Below are 24,745 nucleotides of genomic sequence, written 5' to 3'. Positions count from 1 at the left end.
CTTTCTGGTCCCAGGCTCTAGCATTTGTCTTTTTGTTTTGAATAAGGTGGGCACAGAGGCACACACAAAAGTGTCTGTAATCTGCCTTGCCAGATGACTTCTGTTATCAAAGATAACAAAGCAAAACACCATAGATGCTTACAAGGTTAAAAATGCCAATGCCAAAAAGATTCAGAATGAAATGTAAAGGCTTTCCTTTCTTCCCACTCTCTCTCAGTTAAGTTTCTTTTGATTTCCCCCAAAGTTTAAATGATGCATATTTCTCCTCTCAGCCCCTGCACCATCATCCGACCTCTCAGAGAAAACCAGTGTATATTTCCCCAGATTTTTTTTGGGGGGGAGGCCTCTTTTATTTCCATTATCCTTAAATGGAATCGCACTTTACGTGTGGTTCTGCTGCTTGCCTTGGACGTCTTTCTGTGTGAGTTGCAGGTGGTTTTCTCTGCATGCAAGACTCTCTCTGCCTGTCCCCTCCGTCTCCCCACCAGTTCACTGGTCTGTTCTACCTCAGCCTTCTTTGCCTTGGTTCCTCCTTGACCTAGAGACAGGGTCCGGCGGTCCCCGGATAGCCATGCCGGCGGGTGGGCCACGGCCTTTCCCTGCTCATGTGGACCCGTGTGCCCCCTCCTTGGCAGTCCCAGGCTGGTGCCGTCTGAAGGTGAGGGCAGCTGACATCATGGTGGGGGGCGGCGGGCATTGCCCTGAGACTGCCGTGTGCCTGGTTGGGGCTGGACAAGCCTGTGAGTGTTGGGACGGTGCACCTGAAGCGGTCAGACCACTGCAGTGGTGACTCGGGGCTCACAGGTCAGCTGAGTGAGCTTCACCTGAGGGCTTCTAAGTGCCCAGGAACCTTGTTTGCTGGTACAGAGGGCTAGCTGCTGATGGGGGCCAGGGGAACGCACTGCCCTCCTCTCGCTGTGAGATCTGGGCATGTTTTCTTCCAGACTCCGGGCCTCGTCCCCACCCCCACCGTGAGGGATGGGCTGGCCGGGTCTGAGGTCCTCACCAGCTCCAGGAGCGCACCGTCCTCAGGCTCGAGGGGGGTCCCCTCCCCGCCGCAGTCCCCCCCACCCTTCACGTGAGGATTCTGGTTGTGTCTTGGCAGCAGGCCCTGCGGGACAAGGGGTGCGAGAGCAAGAGTCAGGGGGCGAAAGAAGAGAAACTCCTGAAGAGGCAGGCGCCGGCCCCCAGGCGGGGCCGGGAGGCCCAAGAAGCTGGTGGCACCATGAATGTAGAGAAAACAGGTAAAGGAGGTCTGCCCACTGACCCGGCACAGCCCAGGCTAAAGCCGGTGTCGGAGGGGAGGCTCTTGTCCCAGACACCGTCCCCTGGAGGTGGCCCCCTGGACGCGGAACTCCGAGACTACAGCCTCCCCGTCCCCACTCCAGGGACACCCTCCTCCCAGTGCCGCTGCCGGGCCACCGGTGATAAGCAGCTTTGGCCGGCATGGGCTGGGGTTGAATTTCCCCGCTTTTTGTCTTTTCCCCAGCGCCTGTCAAAAGCAGGGTGAAGGTGGCAGCCTCAAAGACGCCACCTCCTGCAGAGAGAGGCCTGACCCCCTCCTTTTGTCTCCGTGGGTCCGTCAGGGACCCAGAGGCCCTAGGACAGGGCTTTGCTCTGCTGCGTCGAGGCTGGGAAAGAGGAGCTGGTGGCTCCCCTCTTCTCCGGCAAGGCTGACACGTTCTGGAAGAGGCTGTGTGCCCCCTTTGTGGGGTTCCCCAGCAAGAACCCAGAGCCCAGCAGTTACTGGGAAAGTGCATCCTCAGGGAGCCCGAGGGGAAGGCCAGGAGCGAGGCGGGAAAAGGAGCTGGCCTTTCTCTCGTTTGCTTCCTCCTGTCAGAGCTTGATGTGTGTGTCTGAACTTGCGAGGTGGAAGGAACCACTCCCTTCTCTGAGGTTGATCCAGAGCCGCCTTCACCCATGGGCCCGGCACTGATTCGGGGGCCGGTGTCGGGGTCTGGCCGGGGTGTGGAAGGGGGGGCATTGTCCAGCCAATCCGGAGGACTGACTCTTGTCAGTGCGTCCGGGGCTGGGACCCCTGAGCCTGAGCATCCTTGAGGGGCCGTGTCCAGGCAGGGTCTCTGAGCAAAAAACTGTCTTCTGAAAACTGGGACTGACAGCTGACCTACCATGAGGGTGCAAAGGTCCCTCAGTCCCCGCCCTTAAGTGCCCCTTTGATCTCATCTCTTCCTCTTCTGCTGTTGTCCCTTAGCTTCGTCTAGGTCTTTTCTTGCCCAGCAAGCGCTCTCCGGGTCCCTCTTGGCTCCCTTGACACACGGGCACTGTGCCCAGGTCAGGGTGAACTCCCCTGGCTGTGGGCTCTGAGGGTGAGATGAGCAGCGTCCCCGGGCAAGAAGGGCTATTCCATGTCCTGCTGGGTGACACTCACTCACACCTGCGCGTCTGTCTGCCGTGGGTTGCCTCTGGATAAGGACCACTGTCCCCGTTTTACAAAGGAAGCCCCTGAGGGGCCCTCCCACACGTCTCTGAAGTGGTAGAACCAGCTCTTGGACCTGGAGTCGAGAGCGTTTCCTGCCACACCACGGCAGTCTGCAGAGGGCAGAGGGCTGTGCTGGTCACATGCTGCCCATGGCAGCCCCGTGTGCAGGCCTGGAAGCATCCGTCTGACCTCGCTCTCTCTAGAACAGATAGCAGAAGCTTGGCCAACTGTGTGTGACATGCATGCTGTGTCACATGCAGGCCGCGCGGCCAGGGCTCCTAGCCAGCCAGTGATGGCCCTTGTTCCAGCTTTCCAGAGGGCCTTGAGTCGGAGCCGTCCCTCAGGGTTGGAAGGAAGCGAAAAGGCAGTCTGTGTGTGCGTGGCCTGCTCCCTGTAGAGGGAGAATGGCTTCTCACTGTCTGCCTCTCCTGGGCCCAGGGCTGAGATGTCCTGCCCAGCCTGGAATCAGCTCCATCTGTGCGCCCCGCTCCAGCCCAGTCCAAAAGCCAAGCTGCTGTTTTGGCTTCTGTGCTGTCTCAGTGAGCACACTTGCCACCTCCCTGTGGGTTGACGCTGGGATGTGTGACTTCAGGTGCAGGTGGCTTTGCTTCCAGGGTCTGGGATCCCCCCCGCCACCGAGTCCTGCCCACACAGTGTGGCGGAGCCCAGACACCCTGGTGCTCTGAGGTAGGCGGGGGGCTCGCGGCCAGCAGATGCCACTCTTCATGCTTCACTCTTGGACACTTGGCCCTGCCTCTCAGGCTTTGGCCAGGACCCGGACTGGGCTGCCGGAAGACCCTCCCCTTCCAGCCTCTCCTCTACCCCACTGCCCCACCTCCTTGCCAGTTCCCCACCTGCAGAGACTGGGGCCATTCTTGGGGCCATCAAAGCAAGCTGGGACGAGCATGCCAGGCCCCATTGGCAGGTCACAGGCCTTGATTGTGTGTCTCTGTCCTTCCCTCTGTCTGTCTGTGTCTCTTCTGCTCTCGGTGACAGGATGGTGGAAGGCTGGGGCACCGCCCACCCCTCTGTGTATCCCTTCCTCGTGCCTGCGAGGTCTCTGTGCTCCGTCCCGCAGGGGTCCACCTGGGAGCACGCTGGCTGTGTTCCTGCCCACGTGCTGATGTCTGTCCCCGTGTCCTGGTCTGTCTGTCCCTTGCACACGCACACCTCCACTTGCTCCCTCTCCGTGTGCGGGTAACCACTCCCTGTGGAAGGTAGGGGGCAGGCTGCGGAGCCCCCCGCCTCTCTTCTGTACTCTGGAGAAGGGAGGGTTTGGGATTTAAAGAAATCATGTTCCACCAAGGATAGTGTTTTCTGGGGAGAGAACAGCTGTTGCTAGAGCTATGTCTTTCTCAGCTGCAAGTCCATGCAGGCTGGCCATGGAGAGGGTATTACGCATCAGACCTAGAACACAGGCTTTGGGGGAGTAATCAGTGGAAGCTGCTTTCCTAAGTCCTGGTCTAGGCAGTTCCATCCCCCCAGAAGCTGCCTGCTGAAGCGGCTTCCTCCGAGGCAGGCCCCGGAGGCACCCGGCTAACCCATGCTGCTGCCGCTGCCCCCAGCCCTTGCCCGGCTCCCTCGTCCCCTCTGCTTCAATCCCCTCCCCTGCCATGACGGGCCCCCTCTCCTCGGCCAGGCTGGGGCCTCTGCTGCCCTGCTGATCGGCGGCTACTTTGCTCATAGGTGGGCGGCTCTTTGGCAGCGGGAGGTGCTCGAGCCTGTCGGGGCCGCCAGGTGCGGCCCCCGTGGTACGTAGGATGGTGGAGGCCATGTCCCAGCTGCAGGAGGAGAAAGCCCAGCTACAGGAGGAGCTGGTGGCCCTACGGGAGAGGCTGGCTGTCTGCGACAGTGATCAGCAAGCCACATCCACCCAGCTGCAGAATCAGGTACCTGGGGAGGATGGGACGGGCCGAGGCCGCTGCCCACTGTGGAGGAGGTCGGAGGACATCGCCCAGGGTACCCGGAACCCACCAGACCACCAGCCTAATGGACAGATGGGGTCTCCTCCCCTGGCTTGGGAGTGCACAAGAGAGCGAGGTGGCGAGAACCAGAGGTCTGGGCCTCCCATCCTGGCCGTCCATGTGCCCCATACCTGGGGTTACCAGGGGCCAGGACCTACCTCTCCAGAAGTAACAGGCAGCATGTGTAGGCATGAGCGGAGCAGGAAAGTGCAGGGATGTTCCCGTCCCGAGGCCAGTGCTGAGTCCACTCCATCTTCCGAGGTGCCCTGGCTTGGACAGCCCAGGTGGACCAAACTCATTGCAGAGGTCACCCCACGGAAAACTGGCAGGAAATGAGAGGCTGGCGTGTGTGCAAGTGAGAGAAGGGAGCTCTCAAACCTCTGGAAGCCCTAGAAAGTGAAGGTTCTAGGGCTTCTCCTTTGTTGGCTAGCCAGGAGGACACGGGGGACTCCACAGTCCCTGTGGGCTGACCCCTAGCCCTCCTCCGTATGCCTGGCTAATTCACCCCCCTTCCCATCACCACCGAGGCCCCGAGGCCCCTCTTCTGGGGCTCAGCTCCCCACTCTTAATTGTCTGTGTCTGTCTCTCGTGCCTGTGTCTGACCCTCCCCACTTCCCCAAGGTCCCCAGCCCCGTCTCAAACCATCCCCACGTTGGAGCCCATGCCTGAGCTCCTGGGCCTGAGCTCTCTGGAAAGCCCTGCCTTCGGTTGGGTCAACTTCTTTCTCTGTGATTTCCCAACATGTGGACCTTCTACTCGCGGGAACATCACTGAATACCGTGCCTTGTTCTCAGTTCCAGGGGCAGCAGATTATTTTCATGCACTTTTAAAATGCAGCATTTTTCCAGCTTACAAGTGCGTCCTCAAGAATTCTGTCCTGACCCCCGTCCTTCGCTGAGTTGGGTGGGCCTCTTTGGGGCATCCCTAGTGCCCTGTGTCTCCCTCTTGTACAGTGACCCCATTGTTTGCTGCCTCTGGGCCTGTCTGCCCCACTAATGGGAGCTCCTCGTGGCAGGTGTGACACACCAGCTTTGTATCGCTGTTGCCTCCCGCCGTGCCCGCCTGTCTTTCTGCCTCAGATGTCTGCTGGGTGCCTGGTATGTATGGGCACCCAGCTGAGCAGCGGGGGTGTCCAGGTGGACAGGCACGCCCTGGCCTGCAGAGGCTGCGGTCTAGGGGAAGACAGACGTTTGTTACATGCACTTATGAAAGTTGGAAGAGTAACAAGGGCTCTGCAGGCGGGTATACGCACACAGGGAATGAGGGTTTCTACCACGTGCCTTTGTCGGGGAGATCAGTAACTGCAGGGGAGGTCGGGGCCAGCCTCCCTGAGAGAGCGGCTCTGGAGCTGATGTCTGGCACAGAGCAGAGGAAGTGCATTCATTCTGAGCTGAGGGAACAGTCAATGCAAAGGGACTGTGGCAGGGGGAGCAGAATGAATGTCAGGGCGAAACAAGGCTTGTGTAGCTGCAACGTGGCATGAGGTGCTGCCCTGTGGGGCTGTGGGGCTGGTCTGGGGCCCTCCCTGCAGGACGCACGTCTGACCCGTGGCAAGAGCTCTTCCTTCCCTTGGTTTAGTTTGTCCAGGCACTTCACTTTTGAACCAAGTTTTGTTTTTTTAAAGAACTTGACTGAGATATAATGCACATACCATAAAACTCACCCCTTTAAAATGTACAGTTTACGGTCTTAAGTATATTGGTGATGCAGCTATCACCACTTATCTAACTTTAGAACATTTTTATCACCCTACAAAGACCTATTGTCACTCCCCATATGCCCCTCCCCCCCAACCCTTGGCAGCCACTGCTCTGCCATTTTTTTGGTTTGTTTTTATGGATTTACCTTTTCTGAATGTTGCATATAAATTAAATAACAATATATGGTCTTTTGTGACTTTAAACAAATTTTTAAGCAACATTTTTTCCTTTAATTAGCAAAATTGACTTACTTTTTAGAGGGGAAGTTGCGTGTCAAGCATCTCAGCCTTTTTGGTGTCCTTGAGTGCTGGCTCTCCAGGTATGCCTGACTCCTCCCCTCCCCCCAACCTCCACGCCTCTGGATGATTTGGAGAATTCAGGATGGTTCCTGGTCTTTGCTCATATTTTATTCCTGAACTTTCTGACTGCCGGGTCTTTTCTGAAAAATATCTCAGGAGATGCACCTGAAGCTCCAGGTCTCTGAGCCACTCTTTGGAGAGTCTGACTCTGTAGAGCTGTGGCCAACCACTTGGGCCTAGAGAGCTGGCTTCAAATCCTGACTGTGGCACTACTCATTAGCTGTGTGACCTTGGGCTAATTAATTACTGCTCTGCACCTCAGTTTCCTCATCTGTAAAATGGACATAATAACAGCACCTGGTGAGATGACCCAGTATTATCGGTGTCACCACTGCCACCAGCGTCAGTCTTCATTACCGGGAATGGTGTTGGATTTGGAATCACGTGAGTAGGGTTCTAGTCCTGGCTGTGCAGCTGTAGCAAGTCACTTCCTCTGTGAGCCTTCGTTTACCAGTCTCGACACTGGGTCAGATAGATGTCGCTTCGTGGTTATTGGGCAGCTCAATTATGGGACTGGACAGGAAAATGGATGGTAAACTGTAAAGTGCCATGGCTTGTGAGGTGTCACTTCTGTGTGCTCTGGTCTCCTGTCAGCCTCGCTGTGGTTTGACACAGATTGACGTTTCTGGTCTTTTATACGTTGCTCTGCAGGGGTTCCAATCCGAGGGTCACCACTTAGTGGTCAGGTGACCTTGAACAAGTCAGCTAACCATGACTTAATCTCTTGGAACCTCAGTTTTTCTTCCTGTAAAATGGCGATAATAATAGTATGTACCTAACAGGATTGGGGGGGGGTTCAAAGCGATGATCTTATGAAGCCCCCCTGCCCCACTGGTAATGCTGACTCAGCAACTGGGGCTGCCATTGTCCCTGTTGGAACCCGGACTTGTGAGCGCTTCAGGAGTCTTTTTCAGGCCTCCCCTTGGATGTGGCAGATGGAGATGTTTATATTTTCTGAGAGCTCACTGTGTGCCTTGTGGGGAGCACTCGGGTCAAAGGTCCTCCGTCCTGGGGCACCCAGCAGCCCCAGGCCACGTGCTGGTGGCCTTGAGCTCCCCTGTCCTCTGTGGATGTCCCTGTGCTTGAGCAGCGGCTTTCACGCTTCCAAGGCTCCTACCATCGTTACACACACCCAGACTGCACCCCTCCTCTTGTTGCCCCCACACCTCAAGATAGAACCTTACATTGTGAGCAGAAACCACAGGCTGGAAGGCTAGATCTAGCCCTCAAATGCGCCTTGTTTGTTTGACCTGCTTTTTTCTTTTTTTTTTTTTTAACCACTTTAAAAATTGTGGTAGAATGCACATAACATAAAATTTACCATCTTAAGCATTTTTAAGTGTATATAGTTCAGGGTATTAATGTATCACATTATTGTACAACCATCACCACCGTCCATCTCCAGAACTCTTTTCATCCTGCAAAACTGAAACTCTGTCCCCATTGAACACTAACTCTTCATCACCCCAGCTGCTAGCAACCACCATTCTGCTGTCTCTATGAATTTAGCTATTCTAGGTATTACACATAAGTGGAATCACAGTATTTGTCTTTCTGTGTCTGGCTTATTTCACTTAGCATAATGCTCTCCAAGTTCATTCATGTTGTTGCAAATGGCAGGATTTCCTTTTTTAAGGCAGACTAACATTCCATTGTATGGCTAGACCACATTTAGCTTATCTGTTCATCCATAAATGGACACTTGGGTTGCTCCCACATTTTAGCTGTTATGAATCATACTGCTATGAACATGGGTGTGCAGATATCTCTTTGAGACCCTGCTTTCAATAACTTTGGGTATATGCCCAGAAGTGGAATTCCTGGATCATATAGAAGTTCTATTTAAAATTTTTTGAGGAATCTACCACATCGTTTTCTACACTGGGTGCACCATTTTATATTCTCACCAGTAGGGCACAAAGGTTCCAGTTTCTCCGTATCCTTACCAATACTTGTTATTTTCTGAGTTGCCTTTTTTTTTTTTTTTTTTTAATAATAGCCATCCTGATGGGTATGGAGTGGTATCTCATTATGGCTTTGATTAGCATTTCCCTAATGATTAGTGATATTGCGCATCTTTTCACGTGCTAATTGGCCGTGTGTATATAATCTTTGGAGAAATGTCTGTTCAAGTCCTTTGCCCATTTTGGATTGGGTTCTTATGTTGTTGTTGAGTGGTAGGAGTTCTTTATATATTCTGAATATTAGCCCCTTATCAGATATGTGATTTACAGATAGTTTCTCCCACTCTGTGGGTTGCCTTTACACTCTGTTGACAGTCTTTTGATGCACAAAAATTGTTTTGATGAAGTCCAAACTTACCTATTTTTTCTTTTATTGCCTGTACTTTTGACATCAAGAAATCATTGCCAGATCTGATGTCATGATGCTTTTCCCTTATGTTTTCTTCTAAGAGGTTTATAGTTTTAGCTTATATGTTTGTCTTTGATCCTTTTTGATCCATTCTTTTGCATGTGGATATCCAATTTTCCCAGCACCATTTGTTGAAAAGACTGTCCTTTCCTCATTGAAAATCTTGGCGCCGTTGTCAAAAATCAATTGACCATATACATGAGGGTTTGTAACTGGGCTCTCTCTCCTATTCCATTGTTCCAGATGTCTGTCTTTATGCCAGTACCACAGTTTTGATTACTGTAGCTTTGTAGTAAGTTTTCATATCAGGAAGTGCGAGTCCTACAACTTTATTCTTCTTTTTCAAGATTGTTTTGGCCATTTGGCTTTTGAGATTTCATATGAATTTTAGGATGGATGCTAATATTTCTGCAAAAAATGGCATTGGGATTTAGAGATTGGATTGAATCTGTAGATTGCTTTGGGCAGTATTGACATCTTAACAATACTGTTTCCAGACTATGAATGCAGGCTGTGTTTCCATTTACTGGTGTCATCTGTAATTTCTTACAGCAACATTTTGTAGTTTTCAGTGTACAGGTCTCTTGTCTCCTTGGTTAAGTTTATTCCTACATGTTTTATTCTTTCTGATGCTATTTGAAACGGAATTACTGTCTTAATTTCCTTTTCGGACTGTTCAGCATTAGTGCATAGAAACGCAACTGATTTTTCTGTGTTATATCCCGCAACTTTGCTGAATTTATTAGTTTCAACTGTCCTGAGTGTATGATCAAATTAGTTGCCACCATTTAAATCTTAGTTAAGTTCATATACAAATCTCAACTTCCTTTTTTTTTCGTCATAAAATACTGGAAGTTGTGGCACCTCTGGGCTGACATTCCCACGTGGCATGCACTGCCTGGAGCCCATTAGCAGCTCCTGCCTTTGGCAGAAGTGAGCAGCCTTCAGCACGCCCCAGCCTCCACCACCTCTGCTCCCCTGTGCCCTGCCTGACCGCTCTCTCACAGACCCTGCTTCTCCTGGCCCCTCATGCATTCAGCACTCTTTCTACATGTGTTTACTGAGCGCCTACTATATGCCAGGTACCATTCTAGGCACTGGCGGTACAGCACTGATCCAGCAAATATCCCTGTCTTCACAGACTTACATTCTAGTAATAGACTTATTACGTGCTGGGCCCTGTCCTAAGCACTTTATATATGTTACTCATGTAATCTCACTTAATCCTCCAGACCTCAGTGAGGTAGCCTCATTCTACTGCTAAGGAAATGGAGAGGCACGGTGGAGTTGAGACATGTCCAAGTTTGTCTGGCAAGGTAGAGTGATGTCTGTATTAGAAACCCGAGCTGTCAGGCCTGAGAGTCCACGTTCCCAAAGCCCCTTGGTGGCAGAAGGACTCAAATGTGAAAACTCAGCAGTGGAGGCAGGGTGGGATGGACGTAGCCAGTCGGGCCTTGTCAGTGGTCCTGTACGTAGGTAACCAGGAGTCAGGTCTCTCGGGAGGGGGAGTGTGTTGGGGACAGGATGGGGTGCTTCCCGGGGCTGCCCCTCAGGCCTCTGGGCTGCGTTTCCTTGGGGCCGTCTGGATCCCAGGCCATCTCATCTTCCCAGCTCAGCAGTGCCTCGGTCTTGCCACTGGGAGAGCCGTCCGTTCCTCAGAAGACAGCCGATGCTGGAGGGCCAGGCTTGGTGGGAGGTTGGGGGCTAATCAGCAGGTCGTCTGTGTCAAGAGGAGCAGACAGCTGGGAAAACACAGACTGACACAGGGCAGCCGCACCCTCCGCTGAGCCCGCTTCTGCTGGGAGATGTAACTGTGGGTTCGCGTCGGGTCAGCGGACAGGCACCAGTTCCCTCTCCCTCAAGGCCCCCCTGCACCAGGCTTGTGGCTCAGTTTCTCAGGATGACTAGGACCCTGAGCCCGGGGAGGGCTGTGGCACAAGCCCAGCCTGGTCCCTTCTCAGCCCTGGGGTTGACCTTGTGCTGTCCGGGGGGCCATCACAGCAGCCGGTCAGGAGCCTGCGTGCCCCTCTGGCCTGGCTCTTTGCACTCAGGGGTGAGTGCGCTGCCCCCTCGCCGTCACTTCCGTGCTCACTGAGTGTCTCCGATGTGCTGGGCGCCTCCCGAAGAGCTGACGGAGAAGGTTCCCCTCCGCACCCCGACCCCTTGCGTACAGATGCAGGCACCGCCGCTGACTCAGCTGTACTGGGTGGGTGAAGGGCGTGCCTGCAGGGCCCCCTCCGCAGAAGGCCCCGCTCTCTGGTCAGGTTCACCCTCGGCTCCCCGTCTCTGCTCCGAGCCCTCCTCCCGTACTTGGTTTTGTCTCTGTCTCCTGTGCTCACTGTTTTCCCTGACCCTGAGAGACTCTCCTGTTCTCCCTCCCAGGCTGGGAGAAGTCTGCTGTCTTCCCTGCAGGCCCTTCCGAAGCCGACCCCCCCCCCCGGGGGGTGGAGGGCAAGGGTCCCACTCCTGGGCAGCGCGCCTCCTTAGTTACTACTCAGCCCCCAGCGGAGCTGGCCGGCCGGGGCGCGGGCACCGCGCACCTCGGGGTGGTTTGTGCCTGACCGGACACCCTGCTGTGTCCGTGGGCCGTGCTCCTCAGCTGCCCGAGACTAGCCGGGAGATGACGAGTGCCTGACGTTTCTGACAAAAGGGGTCTTTTACAGCCTCTTCCTCATCCCTCCATCCCGCCCCCAGCCTGCCTCGTGGGGCAGCCGCCTCCTTTTGGGGCGCCCCTCAGAGATTCCAGACAGAGGCCGGGAGCACCCAGTGTTCTGATTGTGATGTAAGAAGAGAACAGGAAATGGGCTGCAGGCAGGTGTCAGGCAGGCATCCTGACTCCCAAGTAAACACTGGGAAACCCCGCTTTCACTGCATCGGGTCTGAGTGCCAGTGGCGTCGTTGGACAAGAAAGGTCCGAGACCACCCAGCCTGGTGCCGAGGAAGCAGCCTGTCTGGGGCACCAGCTCCGTGCAAGTGGGTCTTCCTGGGGGTGATTTCTGAGGGAGGGGGGGCAGGAGGGGGACCCCAACCTTTCAAAAGGAGGTAGACTCCACCTATTTCAGGGTGGGGGGAGTGCAAGAGGAATATATATTCTTTGAGACTTAAAAATTACTGCAAATTGAAAAGAATTTGTCAAACATCATTCCATAGCCCAGAGCCCTCTACTTTTTTGTATTGCATATGCGATTTTGGTTTTGGATTTTTCTTTGACTTAATATGTTGAGGAGCTTTTCCCCACATCATTTAAAACTCCTGATAAGCATGAGTGTAATGACTACACAGTAGTCTGTGAGCGCGTGTACTGTAATCCACCTAACCATTCTCCTAATGTTGGGCGTTCAGCTTATTCCCAATTTCATGACTAAGGAATGAAAGGCTGCCTTATTCAAACTGTCCCTCACTCCCCTCCAGGGTGAAGGAACTGAGGCTCTTTTAACAGAAGGGGGTATTGGAGTGGGCAGAGAAATGGCACGGGCTTTGCTGTCTGGCCTGGTCCATACCCGGCACATTGCTAGGAAGGAATGTGCTGGTGGAGCAGGTGACAGAGGTGACCTTCGTGGGTGCAGCCCTTAAGTCACCTGCTTGTCCACCAGGAGGCCTTGGGCAGCCAGGTCGGGTCTCCCAACCCCTCTCTGGGTCTTGTGTTCTTGGAATCCGCCGCCCCAGCTACGAGTGAGCAGCGCTGCTGTCACAGGCCTTTTCCTTGGAGGAGGGGTCACACCAATGGCCCGCTTCCTCCCCCAACTTGCCCAGAAAAGCAGAGGCTGACCTGTGGTCCAGCTGCCTTCTCCAGCGCCAGGAGACGGTTGGCTCTGAGCTCGTGCTGTGCACAAACTGTTGATGACATCTCAGCCATGTGTAGTGGGGAGATCTTACACACGCCCCCCGAAAATCCCAATGTCTGGCCTCTCCTGAAAGGTCAGAAGTTTGATGACACTGGGCCTGTGTCCCCCCCACCCCCCCAGTTGCAGTCCTCTGTCTCCTTCAGGTGGATCTTGGGCATCTAGTCCTGTACTGCCCCTCACCTGCCTTACCTGGCTGGTGGCCCCTGTAGGCGGTGGGCTTTGTCTCCTGATGTTTAGTAACAAGAGCCCAATGCTTGTGCAAACCACACCTCCTTATCCCCCAGAGAGGGAGTCTGACTCACTACCTTTTCCAAGGTTCTGTGCGATCAACACAGAACGTTGTGCAAGAAAAAGCTCAGACAGGCTCCGATGAACCCTGGTGCCAAAGGCTTTGTCTGCATTTTGGGTTATTTCCCGGAGGGAGAGTTTCCTGGAGAGTTTCCTGGGCTGATGTGGAACCAGGGTCTTGGCCTGCGGGGAGGGCAGGCAGCCATCCTGGGATCCTGCTCTCTCAGGGCTGGTTTCCCCTCCCTGGGCTCTGGTTGAACCAGGTCACCCTTGCCTCCTGATGGGGTGCACACCCCTTCTCTTTCTAACAGCCTCCACTGGCCATAGCTCTCTGGCAAGGCAGACTGGGAGCTGGGGTGGAGGCAGGTCCCAGATGTGCCCTGGTCACTGGCAGGCCCATCTCCACAGACGGACTCACCAGGAAGCACTCAAAGTAGAAAATTCCAGGGGCTGGTCAAGGACCGATCCAGGTTTTGTAGTGCCTGGAGTGTATACACTTTGGAGGCCCCTTAAAGAAAAAAGAATGTTAAATGACAAATACAGAAGTCGGTTCAGGCCTGGGTAGGGGGCCTGTGCAAAGGCAGGCGTCCTGAGGGTCAGCCTCCGGAGTCCCCCAGCGAGCTGTGCCTGGCATGGGCCCAGGCTGGCACAGGAGTCACCTCGGCTGTACTCGCTCCCCGGACTCTCCTGTAGGCCCAGACTGGCTGGTCCTGTGACGGGAGGAGGGTGCTGAGAGCTGTCAGGACCAGGCCAGGTGCCTAGAACCTAGAATCCCAGGTGTGGCCTGATGCTTGAACACAGGGAGGACTGGGGCTCTGGGTTTGGGCAAGAGGCCTGGGTGTGGGCTGGAGGAGAGAATCCAGGCTCAGCGTGCCCCGGCTTTGTGCTGGCAGGTGGAACACCTGAAACAGAAGCTCATAAGCCAGGCCCAGGAAGTGAGCCGCCTTCGATCGGAGCTGGTGAGCCCGACCACGCCTTCCTAACGGGGCGGGGCTGGGGGGGGATGCTCCCCATGTACTCATCACCACTCACGGTGCCCACGAAGTGGTGTGACCCGTAACAGCAGGGAGGTGAATTCTTACTTGCTGATGTAAAGTAGGAGTGTGAACTCTGTGTATAAATATGACTTTCCTTGTAACTTTTCACACCCAGGAAAATGGAATAAAAGGGGTTGGGGTGCAGCCGGGAGCAGTTCCTGTCTCACCACCCTCCTCCATCTCTTCCTCTCCTCTGCCTTTGTCTTTATCGTCTCTGGAGCCCCTCCTCTCTTCTCTCCATCCATCACTGGCCTTTCTTTCTCTTTTCTCCTTCTCTCTGTCTCCCCACCTCTCCCCTGCACTGTCTCTGCCTCCCCGCTCCGTCCTTCCCCCTGATCTGCCCTCGCCCCATGCTCCCCTCCACCACCCCGGGCTCTGGCTCTCTGCAGGGAGGCACCGACTTGGAGAAGCACCGGGACCTGCTGATGGTGGAGAATGAGCGACTGAGGCAGGAGATGCGGCGCTGCGAGGCCGAGCTGCAGGAGCTGCGGGCCAAGCCGGTGGCGCCCTGCACAGGCTGCGAGCACAGCCAGGTGGGCCCAGGGCCGGGGTGGTCCCGGGGCGCTCGATTCCCAACGGTCACCCAACTTCCTCACGCTGACTCCTGCCCGCTGGTCTCACACCTGTCCCGGCCCCCGCGCCTCCGCGGCCGTCTGTCTGCAGGAGAGCGCCCAGCTCCGCGACAAGCTGTCCCAGCTACAGCTGGAGGTGGCGGAGAACAAAGGCTTGCTGTCAGAGCTGAACCTGGAGGTGCAGCAGAAGACCGACCGGCTGGCCGAGGTGGAGCTGCGGCTCAAGGACTGCCTGGCCGAGAAGGCGCAGGAGGAGGAGCGGCTCAGCCGGCGCCTGCGTGACAGCCACGAGACCATCGCCAGCCTGCGGGCCCAGTCGCCGCCCGTCAAGGTGAGCCTGGGGCCAGGCGGCCGCACCGCTTGCGGTGCCCTGTGCGCACCTGGACCACGCCTCAACCCTGGTCCCTAGAGCCCAGGATGGGCTGGATGCAGGAGGGGCTTGTCTTGGTGAATAAGTAGGTGCGGGGGGTTGAAGGAATCCTTCCAGATCTGCTCTCAGCCTGGCCCCTTCCCCTTCTTGCTGTTCAGGGCCAGGCCACGTAGGCATCCGGCAACTGATGCTTGAGGTGCCCGCTGTGTGCCAGGCATGGACGTGATGCATCGCTAGATTCTGCCCTCATCTTTGCCCTTCTTGTCTGTTCTGGGCCCAGTCTTGGGCCACAGCCAGGCTCCTAGTGGGCTCGTTAAGATGAGAAGATTCCAGGAGGCCCTTGCAGCTTTCTGGAAAGCCCAGACCTCGGGGCTCCTCTAGTTTATTCTGCAGGCCATTGGTGGCGTGTTCCTGAGGGTCCCCCCAGGGTCCCAGGGTAAGGTCAAGGCACCCACCCCTCCCTCCCCTCACAGTATGTCATGAAGACGGTGGAGGTGGAGTCGTCTAAGACCAAGCAGGCCCTCAGTGAGTCCCAGGCCCGGAACCAGCACCTGCAGGAGCAGGTGGCCATGCAGAGGCAGGTGCTGAAGGAGATGGAGCACCAGCTGCAGAGCTCGCATCAGCTGGCCGCGCAGCTCCGGGCACAGGTGTGCATGTCTATCCGGGCGGCGTGTGCACGCCGGGCCCCAACGCCAGACACCGGCCTTTGGCAAGGTGCAGCGGCTGAGCACTTGGGGTTCGACAGACCTGGGTTTCAGTCCCTCCTCTCCCCGCTGGCCGTGTGACCGAGGGTGGGTTTCTGTTTCCTCATCTGTAAAATGATCTGATCACAGAACGCACCTCCCAGTGGGGCTTGACCTAATCACAAGATTCGCTCAGGGCCCGGCACACACGCTCTTGGAAGGGTACTCTAGTCAGCATCATAACAAATGCTTTCCCCTGCTCTCCTGGGGCCTGTGGCTTGTGACCTGTGTTATGTGCCGGGACCCAGGTTGGTGCTGGACTGATGCTGGGAAGTAGCTGCACGGAGCTCCCAGCCCTTTTCAGGGAGAGAGACGGCCATCCTACCCCACCTGTGTGTGTGTTCACGTGTGCAAGGCATGACGGGTGGGGCTTCTTTCTCTGCGTGGCGCACGGCACTAAGCTTCCGGCCCTGGCCGCAGATCACCATGTACGAGTCGGAGCTGGAGCGGGCACACGGGCAGATGCTGGAGGAGATGCAGTCCCTGGAGGAGGACAAGAACCGGGCCATCGAGGAGGCCTTTGCCAGAGCCCAGGTGGAGATGAAGGCTGTGCATGAGAACCTGGCAGGTGAGCCGTCCAGCGGGCTCTAGCCTGCCCCACGCCACAGCCCTTCACCCCGTCTGCCTCTCACCCCTTGTGTCTCCACAGGTGTCCGGACCAACCTGCTGACGCTGCAGCCAGCACTGCGGACCCTGACCAACGACTACAATGGACTCAAGCGTCAGGTGCGCGGCTTCCCGCTGCTGCTGCAGGAGGCCCTCAAGAGCGTCAAGGCCGAGGTGAGTGCAGGCCATGGGGGCGCGGGGCTGGGAGAGGCCTTGGAGCCCCTGGGCAAATGCAGCAGCCACCTAGCACGCCTTTCCCAAACTCAAAGCCCCCAGATGGCAGCTCCCGTCCCACACACGCACTGCTGTCCCCAGACCATTTGAAAAACAGTCTGGTCAAGAGCAGGTATTTGGGTATAAACCAAACATGTCACATGTATCTTTATATCTCATACGTGCTATGCATATCTTTATATCTCAAACATGCTACACATATCCATAGATCTGTTAGGTTTAATTTAAGTTTTTAAAGCTGTACTTGTGCAGTATGAGAATAGCCAATGTCTCTTAAGTGCCTCCTACGTGCTGAGCCTTTTATAGCCGTCGGCTCCTTGAATCTGTATGACAGCTCTGCAGGGTAGAGAGAGACATGTATTTTGGGAATCGAAAATAGTCCTTCTCCTTTAAAAAATTATGTCAGTAATACACGGACATGTTGAAAGTACACACCTCCCAGAAGGGCGTTCAGATGAAAAGGAAAGGCCTCTCTCTGCCACTCAGCCTGCTCCCCAAAGGAGGCCTGTCTCCCAGCATTTCCCCCAAAGGGTGTTCTGAGCATGATGAAAACTGTTGACATATATGTACATGGACACGCACTTCCCTTTCACCCAGTAAAGGGGAGCAGGTGTATGTGTGGCTTGCATCTTGTTTCTTTTCCTTATGAAATGTAACTTGGAGATCTTTACCTACCAGCTCCTGCAAACCCACAAGTTAGATGTTGTTATCCCCATTTTACAGATGAGAAAATTGAGGCTTGAATACACTAAGCCAGGTGCTTCTGGTCCCCCAGGTCCTCAGGGTAGAGCCAGGATTTGGGTCCAGCTGAACCATGTAGTCAAGTGCTGGTGCTGTGGAGTGAGGGCTGAGTCCTGGCTCTTTACTCATCTGCAGGGCAACCTTGAGATTGGCTTAGCCTCTCTAGGGCTCAGTTTCTTCCTCTGTAAAATGGGCCTGTTCGCAGTACCTACCCAGAGGGGTTATTGGGAAGATGTGACGTGTCCAGGGCAGGAGGCAGTGAGCAGACTGTTGGGGGGAGGGGGAGGGGGCAAGCAGCCGGGCAAGCAAGGCCGGTGGAGCTGGCCCCCTGACGGTGCTGTTCCCCCACTAGATCGGCCAGGCCATCGAGGAGGTCAACAGCAACAACCAGGAGCTGCTGCGCAAGTACCGCCGGGAGCTGCAGCTGCGCAAGAAGTGCCACAATGAGCTCGTGCGACTGAAAGGTGACCGCTGGGCGGGCGGGGGGGTGCCTAGCGGAGGGAGCCCTCACCTGCCTCGGAAGTGATCCTGTCCTTCCCCATGGCCCCCAGCACCACTCCTTGAAGCTCTGCCCTGTCATCGAGGAGCTATTGTAATTCCCTCTTTGTAGATAAGGAAACCGAGGCACAGAGACGTCACAGGGAATTTGCTCAAAACTGCATGGCTAGTGAATGGTCCACCTTGGATCTGTCCAACTCTGAAACCTTTGCCCAATGCCTATGGCAGGCTACCAGGTGGCGGAGGGGTAGGGTATTGAAGCATCGGGTGGTGGGTGGCTAGAATGCCACTTACTCTGATCTAGGGCCTGGTCAAGCTTGAGACACCAGCCATTCATGGCACAAAGGTCTAGGGCACACCTGCTCTGTGCCAAGTGCCGTTCCAGACGATGAGGATATGGCTTTGGGCGCCACAGAACCTGTCCCCGCCTTCATGGTGGTTACTTCAGCAGGGGGAGCGCGGACAGTGATCATTAATCACTCAGATAAACCCCATCACTACCCCTTTACCCAGGCTGGGGAGGGGCTCTGAGAGCCCCTGGGTATCTGACAGTTGCGGGTGTCGAGGGGGCCTCCCGTAGGAGATAAAACCAGGGCTGAGACCTGGACTGTGAGGTGGTGGACAGGTGAAGGGAAGGTGGGGCCATGCTAGATGTGATGGGGAGTTTTCTCTTCATTCCAGGAACTCTGGGATCCCACCCTAAGGCTTGAAGTAAGGGGGTGGTATGATCAGATCTGTGCGTCAGACACCCCTGGGGCTGCCCTGTTGCCTGTGCCCATCTCCTGCCTGGTCCTTTCTGCCCATCTGATTCCCAAGCCCCATCCTGGCATTCACTGTGCCCTTCTAGAGTGATAGAATAAGCCCCTTGGCTTGCTGGGATCCAAGCCCCTTGTTGTGTACGTGAGGAAACTGAAGTCCAGGTGTATAAAGGGTTGTCCATTTTGGTATCCCACCCAAACTGGGTGCAGTGTCTGAGCCCCACAACTGACCTTTCCTCCACGTCCCCAAGGTGAGGCTCCTGCCTTCAACTGGTTTGCTCAGCAAGAAAATGTATTGATACGTTAATTCGTACTATAGCGTGAGTGACTGATCAAATCTTTGTGGGCCACCTTGCCCTTGGGGGCCTTACTTAGAAGGCAGGGGGCTCTTGAGCCACTAGCCTGCTCCAGACGTCAACGGACACCCGTGTGGAGGCAGTCTGGTCTTGACCTGGTCTGTACCCTTCTCTCTTCCTCCACCCAATCCAGGGAACATCCGCGTGATTGCCCGTGTCCGGCCAGTCACCAAAGAGGATGGGGAAGGACCTGAGGCGACCAATGCTGTGACCTTTGATCCCGACGACGACTCCATCATTCACCTGCTGCACAAAGGAAAGCCCGTCTCCTTTGAGCTGGACAAGGTCTTTTCCCCGCAAGCCTCCCAGCAGGACGTGAGTGTGACCCTGCGGGGAGAGGGACAGAGAACAGTGGAGGGGGAGGGGGAGACAGACTCACCTCACCTGTAGAGGGAGAGGTGTTGGGAGCTGGACAAAAATAAGTATAAGGGAGGGCAGACAGGATGGAGAAGCCCAGTGCTCCACGGTCCCTCTCTTTTCACCTCTGGAGGAGAGAAGAGGGTGGGAAGGTAAACTGAGGGTTTTGGAAGCCTCTGCTAAGAAGAGCAGATCCATGCACAAGCCTGGGGCACCCACGTGGCCCCACCCATCCTCACAGCCACACCCACTCTCAGGCCCATCCCACCCATGTGACCCCTCCTACCCTCATAGCCACACCCATTAACATGGCCTCTCCCACTCACGTGGTTCCTCTCCCATACTCAACCACGCCCACTCTCACAGTCCCTCCCAGTCATGTGGCCCCGCTCATCCACAGGGCCCTGGCTTGCATGGAGGCAGGCCCCTCCAGCCAGGAGCACCTCCTCTATCCGTCCCATGGGTCTTCCTAGGAACTCCCATGCTGCCCCCCAGGCCTCAGGGAGGAGGAGCCCTTAGCCTGTGGGAGCCATGTGTTCTCAGCATCCACTCTTCCCTCATCTCTACCAGGGCCAACCTGGGAGGCCTGTTTTGCCTATGCCCTCCTGTCCCCATGCTGGGCTTTATCTTTGCCCCCGTCCTTTGTTGCCGGCTGGCAGGCAGGTAGGCCAGCCGGCCCGTGGAGGTGCCGGGCACATGCTTTCTCGGCCTTCATTTGCAGACCCACCTTGAGAGGGGGAGAAGCTGGGGGAGGGCTCCTGAGTTCCTGGTCTGGGCGGCCCCTCCCTCAGGTGCTGGTGGGCGGTAGTTACTGCCCTGACTTCCCTTCAGTCTTTCGGCAATGAGGTTGCCCACTAACGCCTAGTGTAAGTGACTTATTAGTCACAGATTCCTCCACAGTGAGCTGGTTGCCCACGATAACAGGTGCCGTATTAGGGGAGGGGAGCAGTCAGGAGGAGGTGGCTGATGGGGGCTCCTGGACCCAGCAGCCTTGGCAGCCCTTCACCCTCCATCCCACGTCCCCTCTGCAGGTGTTTCAGGAGGTGCAGGCCCTGATCACCTCCTGCATCGACGGCTTCAACGTCTGCATCTTCGCCTACGGCCAGACGGGTGCTGGCAAGACATACACGATGGAGGTGGGTACCCGCTGGATGGGGCAGGGATCCAGAGTGAAGACCAACCCCTTGCTGCCATTGATGGGGGCTCCCCTCATTGGTCTCGAGGTTCTGCGTGGGGTGTGTTTTGCCTCACTTGGTCTCCATAACCACCTTGGAGCAGAGCCCATAGCTATCCATGTTAGCCCCAAGGCACCAGGCCTGCAGAGGGGGCGCCTTGCCCAAGCATACCTGCATGGTCCCAGTAGGTATGGGGGAGGGGCAGGTGTGCTGACGACAACTGCTGGCCTCAGAGGGGTCTCGGCCTGGGCTCAGAGTCCAGGGCAGATCACTGTGACGTCTCTCAGGATTGGCTTTCATTTCACCCACACACATTTATTGGGCTCCTGTTGTAGGGCTGCCATGCTGGGCCCTGGGAGTGTCAGGATGAATGAGGGGGTGGTCTCGGCCCTCAAGGAGATACCCGGGCAGTGGGAGAGACTGGCCAGTGAAGGTTGTCGTGGGACACCTAGCTCCATTTAAAATATTTTATTTATTTGGCCGTGTCAGGTCTTAGTTGCAGCAGGCGGGCTCCTTCGTTGTGGCACGTGTGCTCCTTAGTTGCGGCTCTCCAGCTTCTTAATTGTGGCTTGCGAAAAAGTTGTGATGTGCGTGTGGGATCTATTTCCCTGACCAGGGATCGAATCCGAGCCCCCTGCACTGGGAGCGTGGAGTCTTAACCACTGTGCCACCCGGGAAATCCCGGGTACCCAGCTCTTACCTGCAGCTCCCAGGGCCTCATCTCCCTGCCTGTGCCATGCCCCCCTCTGTGGGATGTGGCTGGGAGTGGGGGGATTGAGAGGAGGAAGAAACTTGACTATAGATAAAAATGGAGCCATTTTCCTGGCTCTTGAGGTGGGGGGTATTGTGGGATTCTCCAGGTAGGGGAGGGGGGCGGGTCTCCTGCTGTCCCAACCAGGGGTGCGAGAGGGCCCTGCTGGCCCAGGCTGTTAGGCACCCTTTGGGAAGGCTGTCATGGTGGTCCTTTCTCCCCCAATCTGGACCTTCTTTTCCCTCAGTTCTAGGATTGGCAAGACTGGTGAGTAGGGGGCAGGCCAAGCGAGATGGGGAGGTGAAGGGCGAGGGACGTGTGCAGCACCTTCTAGGCTCCCAGCTCTGTCTTGGGTGCTTAGAGTTGACCCCCAGGGGCCTCCATCCTCCAACACATCCCTGCCGAGCCCCACTGTGCATCAGGCACCGTGCCTGGGGCCTGGAGCACAGCCGTGGCCAGGGTGCCTGACCCCACGGAGCCAGCCCACCAGTGGGGAGACAGCAGTGCACACGGCAAATCAGGATGTGTCCTGTCAGGTGCTAGGGAGGAAACTTCGGCCAGGTCTGAGGAACCGACAGTGAGGGAGGGATCAGGCATTTGGAGGGAGAGGAAGCCTCCCTGAGGAGGTGACTTCGGTGCAGACACCTAAGCCAGTCACGGAGAGGAGGATGGGGAAGAGCACTCCGGGTAGATGGAACAGCAGGGCTGGGACCACGAGTCTGGGGCGTGCCGGGGTGGACGCTGAGGCCCCAGTGGCAGAAGTGAAGTGAGGGTGGGAGGTGCCATGATAAGGGAGGCCCAGGTGAGGACTCCAGATTTCTTTCTAGAAAGGCCAGCCAGCCCATCCGGCCCCAGTTCACTTGCCAGCTCTGCCTGTGCCTCCCCTGCATCACCCACAGAGCCTGGCTCATGGCCTAGCTGACAATGAGCCTCTCACTGTCATACATTCATACATGTCATACGATCATACATTCCCGGGCCCCCCCTCCCAGGTGGCCCACCAGGGCCAGGTATCCATCAGCAGCCCCTGTGTGCAGGCCTGGGCCAGGTGTTTCACCTGCTGCTCTGCTTTAAGTCTCAGGCCCAATCCTGGCAGGGTGGGGCCGTTTTAAAGGCGGGGAAACTGAGGCCCAAGGAGGTGAAGTTGCTTGTAGCTGGTGGAGGGCGTTTTGGGGGGCAGACCGGCGTGCAGGTGGGGAGCTTCAGTCGGGGAGGCTGGCCTGTGAGGGGTAGCCAGAGCAGGTGGGGCCCACAGATACCATGTGAGCATCTGCACGGGCCAGCCCACATGGTGGGGGGAGGCCTGGCTCACCGGGGCCTTGATTCTGCCCGCAGGGGACCCTTGAGAACCCAGGCATCAACCAGCGGGCCCTGCAGCTGCTCTTCTCCGAGGTGCAGGAGAAGGCGTCTGACTGGGAGTACACCATCACCGTCAGCGCGGCCGAGATCTACAACGAGGTCCTCAGGTGAGGGGCCCTCAGGCGGAAGGCCCTAGAGTGGGAGCCCCTCAGGTGGGAGCCCTTAGGTGGACGCTGAATGTCCTGACTCAGCCCAGGGGATTCACTGGTCCCAGGCCCCTCCCCCACGCTAGCAGGCAGGAGGAGGAGGGCTGTCTGAGCCCGCCTGGGATACCCAGGCAAAGGCACTCCTTTTCCCCTTGAAGTGTCCTCACCCTATCTGCAGGCTGCACCAGGTGGTGAAGAGTGAGTGGGGTCTTGGGAGGACCTGCCCACAGGGGCTCAGTGCATCGTGGGGGCAGGAGTAGCAGCACCCCAGGACGTTGGGGGAACATTCCATCTCTGCCCTTCAGCAGACTGAGCGCAGAGGGGGGGCAGGGGCAGGGGCTTAGCCCCGTGGTCCGGGAAGGCTTCCAGAAGTGTGACGGTTGGGGGAATGTTCCAGGCTGGGGGTGGGTGCAGTGCAAGCGGAGGGCAGACTGCGAGGAGGGAGTGACCGTGCTTCTTGCTCTCAGGGACCTGCTGGGGCAGGAGCCCCAGGAGAAACTGGAGATCCGGCTGTGTCCCAACGGCAGCGGGCAGCTGTACGTGCCAGGGCTGACGGAGTTCCAGGTGCAGAGTGTGGAGGACATCAACAAGGTGTGGGGCTGTGGGGGCCGGGGGTGGGGAAAGGCTGGGGAGACCCTGCCCACAGCAGAGCTGCCCCAGAGGACAGACTGGGGGTCGGATGCAGGCTCTGAGCCTGTTTCCTCCCCTGGACGAGGCAGAGGGTGCCGCCCCCTCACAGGGGTACTCAGGGGACGGTTGATTCTGAAGACCCCACTCCAAACCCTGTGCCTCTCTCTGCCCTCCCCGGGCCCCAGGTGTTTGAGTTCGGCCACACCAACCGCACCACGGAGTTCACCAACCTGAACGAGCACAGCTCGCGCTCGCATGCCTTGCTCATCGTGACCGTGCATGGCGTGGACGGCAGCACCGGTCTCCGCACCACGGGTGAGTGAGGGCCCCAGCCGCCAGGCCTGAGCCACCCCCGTTTCCCCCCCCCACCGCCTCTCCCGGGGTGGCCTTGACCTGCCCCGCACCCTCCCCGCAGGGAAGCTGAACCTGGTGGACTTGGCCGGCTCGGAGCGCGTGGGCAAGTCGGGAGCCGAGGGCAGCCGCCTGCGGGAGGCACAGCACATCAACAAGTCGCTGTCGGCCCTGGGGGACGTCATTGCCGCCCTGCGTTCCCGCCAGGGCCACGTGCCCTTCCGCAACTCCAAGCTCACCTACCTGCTGCAGGACTCGCTTAGCGGGGACAGCAAGACCCTCATGGTGGTGCAGGTGACGGCCCCAGGCAGGCCGGATGGCGTGACCATTAGCGTATAGGGGCTTAACCAGCTCCAAGAACAGGGGACCCCCCCGCCCCCGCCACCTTACTGTGCGGCCCAGGTACCCTCCCAGGCTGTGCAGGGAAGAGCCTCCTGTCATCAGAGGCTCCGAAGTCAGTGACGTGTGGCCCTCTTCCCCTGCAGCCTCCCCACAGACCTGGCCACGTGCACCATGTGCCTGGCAAGTTACCCCATTTCTGCCACCTTGGTTGCCCTCCTCCCCTCCCTCTCAGTCTTGTCCAGGGAGCCTTCTAGAGTCCCGTGGTTGTGGGCTCCCTTTGGTGCCCCTTCCAGTTCTGCGAGGGCAGCCGGCCAGCTGGGTGGGGAGTGAGCTCTCGTGTCCCCTAGGTGTCCCCCGTGGAGAAGAACACCAGTGAGACGCTCTATTCCCTCAAGTTTGCTGAGAGGGTGCGCTCCGTGGAGCTAGGCCCCGGGTCCCGCAGGGCAGAGCTCGGGTCCTGGTCCAGCCAGGAGCATCTAGAGGTACGGGGACCACCACAGGCCTGCCTCAGGCCAGTACTGGGTCATAGACATCCCGGTCATGGGCAGGAGGGAGGGTTTGGAGGGGAGGACAGTGTGGAGTGGTGGAGGAGGGGAAGATACCAGAGGGGGTTGAGCCAGAACTTAAACCCAAACCCAGAAGCCTCTTTAGTCCAGGTGTTCTTTCTCGGCCTCAGAGGTACCTGTGGGGGTCGTCAGCTGGTTGGAGGTGGGGCGGGGGCGGGTGCAGGCTGGCACACGGGCCCTCAGT

At 57.0% G+C, this 24,745-nt stretch overlaps 1 protein-coding gene across 8 annotated transcripts in view; it reads left to right on the top strand.

Moving 5' to 3' along the window:
• The window catches only part of KIFC3 (kinesin family member C3), a 35,555-nt gene that overhangs the window by 9,220 nt on the left and 1,590 nt on the right, over positions 1–24,745 (top strand). For 2 of the 8 annotated variants that reach the window (XM_059045400.2, XM_067018506.1), the window contains exons 4-19: positions 1,106–1,244; positions 4,127–4,329; positions 13,863–13,928; positions 14,396–14,539; positions 14,670–14,909; positions 15,422–15,595; positions 16,112–16,259; positions 16,341–16,471; positions 17,625–17,736; positions 19,018–19,199; positions 20,273–20,377; positions 22,503–22,633; positions 23,140–23,263; positions 23,488–23,617; positions 23,718–23,947; positions 24,343–24,477. In XM_059045400.2, the coding sequence (XP_058901383.1) occupies positions 1,106–1,244; positions 4,127–4,329; positions 13,863–13,928; positions 14,396–14,539; positions 14,670–14,909; positions 15,422–15,595; positions 16,112–16,259; positions 16,341–16,471; positions 17,625–17,736; positions 19,018–19,199; positions 20,273–20,377; positions 22,503–22,633; positions 23,140–23,263; positions 23,488–23,617; positions 23,718–23,947; positions 24,343–24,477 (2,394 nt within the window). The remainder of the gene's footprint in view (positions 1–1,105; positions 1,245–4,126; positions 4,330–13,862; positions 13,929–14,395; positions 14,540–14,669; positions 14,910–15,421; positions 15,596–16,111; positions 16,260–16,340; positions 16,472–17,624; positions 17,737–19,017; positions 19,200–20,272; positions 20,378–22,502; positions 22,634–23,139; positions 23,264–23,487; positions 23,618–23,717; positions 23,948–24,342; positions 24,478–24,745) is intronic. The other 6 variants (XM_067018508.1, XM_067018509.1, XM_067018507.1 and 3 more) reach the window with 5 other exon arrangements.

The sequence above is a fragment of the Kogia breviceps genome, chromosome 18 (genome assembly GCF_026419965.1).
Source record: "Kogia breviceps isolate mKogBre1 chromosome 18, mKogBre1 haplotype 1, whole genome shotgun sequence".
Taxonomy (NCBI): Eukaryota; Metazoa; Chordata; class Mammalia; order Artiodactyla; family Physeteridae; genus Kogia; species Kogia breviceps.
Note: the sequence above shows the minus strand (reverse complement) of the source record. Positions and strands in the feature narration are given on the sequence as shown.